Source organism: Sesamum indicum, linkage group LG13 (assembly GCF_026168435.1).
Source record: "Sesamum indicum cultivar Baizhima isolate 11 linkage group LG13, ASM2616843v1, whole genome shotgun sequence".
Taxonomy (NCBI): Eukaryota; Viridiplantae; Streptophyta; class Magnoliopsida; order Lamiales; family Pedaliaceae; genus Sesamum; species Sesamum indicum.
This window is the reverse complement of record NC_142669.1, coordinates 6,455,490-6,465,319: the sequence shown is the minus strand read 5'-3', so window position 1 is coordinate 6,465,319 and position 9,830 is coordinate 6,455,490. Positions and strand designations below refer to the sequence as shown.

Below are 9,830 nucleotides of genomic sequence, written 5' to 3'. Positions count from 1 at the left end.
GTCCTATCACATGCAGCCCCTCTAGTAGTGATCCATGTTGAATCTCGCAGTGTGGAATGTCCGGGGGCTGAATAAGAGAGACCATCAGCTCGCATTAAAGGACCTTATCTCGGAATACAGGTTAGACTTCATGGGCATCTTAGAAACTCGTGTGCGTTTTAACAACGTCATGCATATTCAGTCTGTTTTGCTTCCGCATTGGAAATGGTTTGTTGATTATGCAACTGTGGGCAATCGTATTTGGGTAGCGTGGGATGATAATGTTGTGGACGTTCATATTCTTGATTTGGGGAACCAATTTATGCACTGTCGTGTCACTCATAGGACAGATAGTGAATCCCTCATTATCACTATTGTTTATGGTGCCTCTGAGATGATAGATCGTAGAAATTTATGGAATACCTTGGAATCATTAGCTCGAGAGCACTCGGATGAGCCCTGGCTGGTGGGGGGGGACTTCAACGCGGTCCGAGACATGAATGAGGTGTGTGGAGCTTCTGGGGATATAAGGATGGCCATGGAAGAATTCAATGCTGGTATTCAGGAGGCCGGGCTAATACCCATGCCTATGCAGGGGCAATGGTATACTTGGCACAACTGCAGCACGAACTCGCGAAGTCTATGGAAGAAATTGGATCGTTTCCTTATTAATGATAGATGGCTTGCGAGGTTCCCCTCCTCATACTATCATAGCCTCCTACCGCGGACTTCTGACCACTCGCCGCTCCTTCTGCATAGGGACAGGCAAAATCAAACAGGAGGTATGTTTCGATTTGACAACTACCTAACACTCTCACCTGAATTCATCCCCAGTGTGCAAAATATCTGGCAGAATACAATCGTTGGGGTGCCTATGTTTGCGGTAACACGTAAACTCAAAGCACTGAAACCGGTCTTCAGAGAGCAAAGGAGGAAGAAGGGGGATTTGACCCTCAACGTGCAATTAGCTAAAGGCTTTCTAGATGAGGCACAACAACTGGTGAGTTCAGATAGACAAAATGAGGCCTTCCTACTATTAGAACACTGTTGCCGCCTGGTTTATGCTAAAGCGGCAAAACTGGAACAAATCATGCTGCAACAACGAGCCAAGATGCAATGGATGAAGGGGGGGGACCAATGCTCCCGAATTTTCTTTCGTAAAATTGCCAAGAGAAGGGTGGCAAGGAGGATACTGCAGATAAGTGATGACAACGGGACCATCCACACTGAACCAGAAGAGATCATCAATGAATTTGTCTGTTACTATCAAAATCTTCTGGGCGGTAACCGACGTCAGATAGCGCTTGATATTGGCTTTCTCAGACCGTGGGCAAGACATATTCTTTCTAATGAAGAGGCTGGCCATCTTATATTGGCGTTTACACCGGATGATGTGAAGCAAGCAGTATTTGACATTGCAGATGACAAGGCCCCGGGACCTGATGGATACTCATCAGGATTCTTTAAAGCAGCCTGGCCAGTGGTGGGACAGGAAGTTACAAAGGCGGTACTGGAATTCTTTAGTACCGGTAAGCTACTCAAACAAGTCAACTCCACACTTTTGGCACTAATCCCAAAGGTACACACTCCTATGACTGTTGGTGACTTTAGACCTATTTCATGCTGTAATGTGTTATACAAAATTATTGCAAAACTACTTGTCCAGCGGTTGAGTGTGGTTCTGGACAAGATTATTAGCCCCTGTCAGGGAGCATTTATCCCAGGGCGTAGCATTGGGGACAACATTTTGTTGGCACAGGAACTGCTCACGGGATACAACCAGGTGAGGCTCCCACCTCGTTGTACCCTAAAAGTTGATATCAGGAAGGCATATGATACTGTTGAGTGGGATTTCCTACTTGCGGTCTTGCAACTATTTGGATTCCCCCAAACATTCACCAGGTGGATTGAGGAGTGTGTAACGACGACGGCTTTTTCGATTGGTCTGAATGGAAACCCTCACGGTTTCTTTGCAGGAGCACGTGGACTAAGACAGGGAGACCCTCTATCGCCCTATCTCTTTGTTCTTGTTATGGAAGTTTTGCATTTGGGATTACTGCAAATTATTGAGCAGGATTCGCAATTCTCTTTTCACTGGAAATGTGAGCCGGCCAAAGTCTTCCAGCTGGGATTCGCAGACGACCTCCTGCTCTTTTGTAGAGCTGACTTGAATTCACTCAGGACCCTCAAGAGGGGGTTGGACCGATTTGCTGAATGGTCGGGACTTCGGCTGAATGTACAAAAAAGTCATGTCATTATCTCTCGATCGGCACAAGCCTGGAAGGATCAGATTTTAACTATCATGGGTTTCCAAGAGGGCCAACTACCAATGAGGTACTTGGGTCTCCCTCTACTGTCCTCTAGATTGTCTATATCCGATTGCCAACCACTTCTATTGAAAATTGATGCTCGCATTAATGGCTGGGAAGGAATTTCACTATCATATGCTGGACGTATTCAAATCATTAAATCGGTACTCTCAGCAATGAGCATCTATTGGGCGTCTGCATTCATCTTACCAAAGGCTATCATTAAACAAATTGAGAAACGGCTCAGAACTTTTCTTTGGAAAGGCACTTCTACATCGGGATACGCCAAGGTAGCGTGGAAGGATGTGTGTAAACCTATTAATGAAGGAGGCCAAGGAATTAAGGATATTGGAATCCTTAACCGCTCATTAATGGCAAAGAAGTTATGTGATGTTATTAGATGTGACCGAACATCTATATGGGTTGAATGGTTGAAGCAGACTCGATTGCACAACACCTCAATTTGGACAATTAATGAGAAGGGAGGATCATGGGGATGGCGAAAACTACTCCGACTTCGCAGCTCTATACGACCTATGACAGAGTTTCTTATTGGAGAGGGGAGGTCATTCTACTTGTGGAAGGACCCGTGGCACCACTTGGGCCCACTTATTACTAGATTCCCTAGGGGACCGAGCCTCTTAGGACTTGATGAATCCACCAAACTACAAGTGGTCATTAATGAGGGACAATGGCAGTGGCCCTTCATTACCGATTTGGAATGTATGGAGATTACTTACATATTACCCCAGATTCATGGAGGAGATGACAGGATAAACTGGCGGTTCTCAGAGGGACGACCCACCACACAATCCCTTTATAGATTTTTTTGCCCATCTGGACCGAAAGTAGGCTGGTCTTCACTACTTTCGGGTTCTTTGAAGATTCCCCGCCATAACTTCATTCTTTGGTTAGCAATTCAGGAGAAGCTACCGACAACTGATAAACCTTGGATGACACATCTAGGGGGATGTATACTCTGTGACGAGGGTGCAGCGGAGACACACAATCACATGTTCTTCAGATGTCGATATAGCAGAGGATGCCTTGCAGCTATACGACACCATATTCGATTTGCTTGGCCCAATCGTGAATGGACAAGAGACGTGGAATGGGCATCGAGGAAGTGGAGGGGGAAGCATATTGTTAATGTCGCTTATCGAGCATTACTTAGTGCATGCATTTACCATATTTGGCGAGAGAGGAATCTGCGACGTTTTGAGCACACTCATCGGCCGGAAGCTATATTAGCTACCTGCATCATTGAAGACGTCAGACAGAGGATAATTAGTATTAATCTTTCCAGTTCTATTAGTACATGTGCACTCTATAGACTTTGGCGTATCCCTTGGTCTGTTGGGGGTACCACCATGTAACCGTTTGATTGTTGTACTCTGTACTCTGTACTTGTACTCTGTACTCTTTACCTATTTTTTTAATGAAACTTACACTTACCCAAAAAAGAAATTTACCATTACCGAAAAAAGAAAGTGAAAAGTGATCTGCACTATAGCTTCTCCCATTCCTTATTTCAGCTTTGCTTTGAGTGCTTAGATAAGTTTGTTTTGTAGCGCGGGGGGATAGAAAGTGCTTTTTCCTGCAGTAGGGTATGGATAGATTCTTTCTCTTTATTAGAGCCGATACTGCACTTTACTTAGCCGAGTCAGTCCCATTCATTAAAGAAGAGAAGCTTGTATTGGAGTGCGCTGGTTCAATGACTAGAGGAGCAGAGCAGCAAGGGCATCCAGTGATTTTCTCAATAGTAGGGACAGAACCACACTACAGGCAGAAAGCAGCATAAGAAAGAGAATAAGTATACTAGAGAGCTGGAAAGAAACGTCATTCCTTTTCCGCGGAAAGGCAGCAAAGAAGTCGACTTAAGAGAGTACGGGCAGATCAAGTGAGGAAGATAATGGCCGAGAGAAGCCTGGTAGCAAAGCATTGATCAGTTTGAATGCAAGTGATTGTAGAATGTCTTTCAGTTCGTGTGAAACTTGGAGCTCTTGAAGGAATAACAAGTGCTGCTATTGACTCCGGTCTTAGAGAAGGAGCTGCTAAAGCAACTGCCAAATAACTTTCCTGTTGATGCTACATAACCGCTCTTGTCGCGAAAAAAAGTGTCTTAGGTTGCACTTATTCTTTTCTTTCAGAACAGTTGTCAGGACAAATGAAAGAAGAGGTTGTAGATAGTCTATTTGTTACTTGGCTTACTTTACTAGGGATTGCATACCTGTCACTCGCTTTGCCTCACTGTGCTTTGAATGGAAACCCCGGTAAACGGCGGCAGTAACTCTAACTGTCCTAAGGTAGCAAAATTCCTTGTTGCATAAGTAGCGACCTGCACTTCCTGAAGGTTTACGAAGTCGCCATCCGATCTCAATCTTTCTGTATGCTTAAAGCCCGAAGTTACGTATGAATAGTAAAAGGAAACTTATCTATCTATCTATCTCGGGGATGCTCAATCAATGAGACCGACTCTTTCGAATTCTTTCATAGAGGCTCGATGGTTTTGAGGCTGGATGTAATTCAGGTTTGCTTTCTGAAAATAGTCGTAGTAGAGTGCAACCTCTAAAGAAAGGCGTGCAAGCTAATAGCCTTGCATAGAGAATAAAGCCAACAGTGCTGCGACTAGTGGCCTAACTCCGTTCGTTCGATTCGCGCCGCTCTGACTTATAGCGGTTCAGTTGGTGACGTTACTTTCTTTCTACTCTAGTGCGCTGAGAAGAGTAGCTGACCAACGTGTCCGGTGCCCTCTTCTTCCTCCACTACTGAATGTGAATGACTAACTGATCCAGGGATCTTAGACAACCTATTAGATAGTTTCCTTCTTTCAGTAAGAAGGGGCACTACTCCTCTGACTCTCAATGCATCACATACTAATGGGGTATATTACTACCATTTACAACATTCTTTCTAAAAAGAAGGAAAAGACATCCATGAGACCAATGGCACTACTTCTCAGAGATCGAGTTATTGGCTAAGAAAGCAGTCTATAGTGAAGTTTTCACAAGTAAAGTACTTCTCTGCCCTTGCAGTGCAGTCTCCGTACTAGCGACTGAGTTACGGATACGATTTCTGAAGTGAAGAAAGAGTAGAAGCCTTACAGTCCTTTCTTTCTCTCTTTTCGAAGGAGTGAGCGAGCGGCTATCTAAGAGCAAGTACCAGGGAGAATTGAACTTGAGAGATAGAGGCCCGTCAGCGGACATAGCTTGAGAAGAACTCCTCCTCTTTAGCTCGACGTCAAGGAAGTCAAGAGGTAGGAAGTGGGTCGGCCTTATGTTGACTGGTTTTGAGAATTCCTTGATCTTGATCCTAGGCTAAAGAGCAGCTTCACTCCACAGAATGAACTTCCAGTCCTCTCCTCGGCTCACGATGGAACTACTCTATGGCTAGCTTTTTCCGACAGCAGCTAACTCGCTTGTTCTCCCTTGCGCCTGGTCTTGGGCTTTTTTCGAGTGTGATCAAGCTTAGAGCCAGAACCAGTTGATGGAGTTTTCATATCATCCCTTCCACCCATTGAAGCAGGAGTTCTTAGTGCAATTCCCTCTGCCCTTTCAATGTCATGCTGGATGAAGTGAAAGAAATTGCCTTGTCTAAGACATGGGGGGGGGGGAGATAGAATAAATGAAATTAGCTGCCCCTTTCCTTCAACTCTTCCCCTCACATGGATAACACTGGGTCCATGGGCTTTGCTTCTTGCCCCGGCATCTGTCTTGTACGTTGGTGTTGGGTACGCGAAGGCTTCTACTTTTGCTTCTAGCGCTGGCCTCTGAGTCTATTCTCAACTCCCCTCGCCCGATCGCATGAGATGCAGCTCGTGGATCTATTCCAAAGAAGTCCCCCACCATGAAGGCATTCTGAAATGATTATACTCCTATGGCTGGTACAGGACTCGACTCCGCAAAAGCAGCTGGTCACAAGAGAGGTTTCGACTTTCATTCAATCATTTGGCTGCTTTCTATCAAACTCCTTTTTCTCCCGATTGGTCCGGATTGGCGATTGGCTTAAGGCTATGTGCCCTACCTCACCTCAGAGAAGTAGTCCGAGTCAAAGCGATGAGCCCCCTAGGGCCTTTAGCCCCTCGTCTGACTGACCTGGCTCTCGCACTCAGCCTTCTGGTTCATTAGGGGATCAAGGATGCTTTTCGTGCGCTTTTCTTTCTTGCTTAGCAGCTTTGATGACTTCCCCTTGGGTTGATGCATCTCGAGGCTCGATGTAATTGAGGTTTGAACCTTCTTCTCTTCCTCAACAGGGCATTCGAGAGCAGCTACTTCTCTTCCTTCTGTGGTATTTGTCCCTGAGACTAGTGCTACTCCCTGCCTTCCTTTGTATTCATCCCATCTGAGATCGAATGAGGGTAATTCTTTATAGATCAGATCTGCAGCGCTTACTGATTCGATCACAGCAGAAAAGATCATAGCGGCAATGCCCCCAACTGCGGTTTAGTGAACACTTACCGAATCCCGATGCACCGGCTGTTCCCCATCATGTGCAGCTCCTAGGATCAAAGCCTTTATTCCATCAACAGCTTATTCAATTACGAGTCCTCCCGCTTACGGATGAAGTTCCCTTTCAAAGAGCTTGCATTCTCTTCTGTGTTTTCCGGCCCAGGCCCCAATCTCAGGGAAAGAGGAAGTGCTTCTGCTCCCATGTTTGTTTTACCTTCTAATATTAAGGAATTAGTCCAATCGCAACGATTGTAGCTATGGTTGTTCTTTTGTTCCTGCTTAATGTTGTTATAGGTGAACTTCTTGCTATGAGAGGGGTAGAGCTGTCTTAATGAATAGAGGTTAGTTCTTCTCTTTCCTGTCTCACCCATGAAGCTCCTCCCTCTACTCCCTGGGGTTCCGTATTGTGCTGCTAGATCTTTGTTTGCTGAAGTAAGAAGGGTGACTCCGGGTCAATGGATCCTAAAGAAAGAGTTCTCCGTCTAGCCATCTTTAAAGAGAACCTCCCTGCTAGCTTATAGCTCATCCTTTTCCTTTCTCTTATTCCTCCTGGAAGTCGAATAAGAAGTAATGAGGAGCCCGTACCTTCCAGCTTCTATAGCTAGACTATACTTCCTTGAGTTCGTGACAAGGATGTCCGTCCTACTACCTATTAGGGAGTGGTCGTCTGGGTAGTTATTTTGTGGTTATCTCTCCCTTCTGTTCCGAGTGCCTGATTCTCTTATTTATCAACGGCAATCCCCAAAGGGGGTGTATTTAAATCCCGTATCTTAAGAAGGAAGAAGGAGCCTAGGTTCAGGAAGTCCTGGTTGAGCACGAACGTATCTCCCCGGGTGTGGGTGAATTGTTCTTTCTGCTTAGATTCTTATCCCTGTGAGAGTAATTCAAAGGAGAAAAAGTAAGACAATGAAATGAGGCCTGGAGCCAAAGGAAACATCGGAAAAACTACCTTCTGTTATGAAAGGAAGATCCCGCCCAATACATCAACTTGGAGATTGGACCTGATACAACAACCGAAATGGTTTGAGACATCATCAGACAACAACACCCGATAAAGCCTCGAAACAAGGCCCTTGAGCAACAAAATGAAGCCGAATGCGCTATCTCTATTTAGTTTACCTCTGATAGAAAGATCTTCTTATAAAAGAAGAAGGAAAGTCCCAAGCTTTCCGAGGAAGGAACAAAACGATCAGTTCCAAGACGAAGAACAACCACACCCGCTAGCCGCGGAGGACATTATCTAGCTTGCTTATGAACCGAGCCGATACTGATTGGCTCATTCAAAAGGATTATCCCCCGCTCCAACGATTGAGACTTCCTCAACCGAAAGTGAAGGCCCGAAACCACCGATAGAAAGTACTTCTTACTTCTCAAACGTGGCGCGTGCGCCATTGGCAAGGTCACTCACTCTACTATAAGAAGAAGTGGTATGACCTCTCTTTAGAACTATAACTACCGAAGCGAACCGAACTACTTTACTTGGAGCGAAAACAAAGAATGAACTTGCCTAGCCTTTACTAACAACCATAACGCAACAACAGCTATATTTTATTATATAAGAAGAAGTAAACGTAGTCTTAAACTCAAAGCTTCTTACTTCCGCTAGGAACCCGAAAAAATGCTAAAATCTCTTACTTAGATAAAATCGTGGAGAACAATTCTAAAAAAATGGCCTCTCAATTTTCTCTATTTTCTCTCTCACACACTAGCACACCAAAAACTTCACACACATGCACTTCTCATGCCCTAACTTCACAATCTACGGCCGGCGACGAGGAACCTGACGGCGACGATGTGGTGGATATCGACGGGCAGAGTACGGAGGCTGCCATGGAAAATGTTGAAGGCGAAATAGTGTTTTCCACCGAGGAAGACGAAGTGAGGAGAGGCGGTTTGGAGGTGGAAACAGGCGAGAAATCCCATCGTTCGCACTCGCGCAGTTTTGGGGAAGGAAATGGAGTCATTCTAGCCGGGAAAGACATTGATTTACGCACTGGTTCTTCATTAGGGTTTTTCGCCGCCGAAGAACTTGAACGGGCGCACGAGGAAGACGAAACGACACTGGATGTTCCAGCCATGGATAATGACGGCGTTAGGGTTTCTGATGTTAGGGAAGACTTACCAATGGAAAAAGGTTCAAACTTGGACGCGACTTTGGAGGATACTGTGCGCCGCCCAAATCTAGGGTTAGGCGAAGCTCCGTCGCAGAACAACAATGGCGGAAAAAAAAGGGGCTTGTTCAACATGTTTGAGTTCATCCGTCTTGCCCAATCTGTAATCGACGCAGGTGATTACAAATCAATGTCTGCCCTTGAAGAATTGAAATCAAAATGGGAATCGAGATTTGGGAAGAAGGCTGTCGTGCGATGTTTTCCGGCGATAGCGCCGGTACTACGTCGGGCATGGAGAAACCTTATGTAGCCGACGTTAGGAACAACGGAAAAACGAACAGAACTGCAGGCTGTTAATCCGTCGTCGAGCAGCAATATCTCCGGTAAGATTGGTGAGCAAGACAGTACGGAAATGATGGCAATAGTTGCTGGTTCAGTTTCTGGTTCTTTTCCGACCACTCTGACGGAGATCCGGCCGGCAACAGCAGAAAACGACGGTTTGCCGGCGAGAATGGAGATGGAGCCGGAATCTGCTGACATGGGGGCTGATGCGGTCGCTGATGTCACTGCTGACATGAGGCATGACACAAGTGCTGACATCATCGCTGACATGGGACATGACACAGGTGCTGAGGTCATCGCTGATAGGAGACATGACACAGATGCTGATGCAGGCGATGATGTCAGCAAAAAAGTGGAAAAAAACAGATTTTTTGCCCCTAAAATTGCTTCAACCTCTACGGGTTTGTCTGTTGATACTACAACTTATTCAATTGCGAATCGAACTTCTACGGGGTTGTTCATTGGCAACATTCCATTACATGCATGTGGGAACTCGGAAGTTGATGATAAAATTGCCCAAGTTTTTAATAATTCGTCCCGAAAAACGCTATCATATATTGCCCCAATAATGCAAAATGGGGAGGTTGTGGTTCGCCTATCTTTGGATACTGTGCGTGATGGAGCTAGGCGTTGGAAAACTA

General features: G+C 45.5%; 1 protein-coding gene across 1 annotated transcript; it reads left to right on the top strand.

Moving 5' to 3' along the window:
- Window positions 1–511: 511 nt before the first annotated feature.
- Window positions 512–5,634, top strand: LOC148784441 (uncharacterized). Its single transcript, XM_088876830.1, has 2 exons — window positions 512–979; window positions 5,605–5,634. Exons 1-2 carry the CDS (start codon window positions 512–514, stop codon window positions 5,632–5,634), a joined length of 498 nt encoding a protein of 165 aa, XP_088732956.1.
- The last annotated feature ends 4,196 nt before the right edge of the window (window positions 5,635–9,830 follow it).

Bases quoted from the DNA above. Each gene is read 5' to 3' on its own strand.
- LOC148784441 (XM_088876830.1), top strand. From the start codon at position 512: ATGGCCATGGAAGAATTCAATGCTGGTATTCAGGAGGCCGGGCTAATA. The intron at 980-5,604 runs GTGAGTTCAGAT...TCTTGATCCTAG, and splicing joins TAGATGAGGCACAACAACTG to GCTAAAGAGCAGCTTCACTC.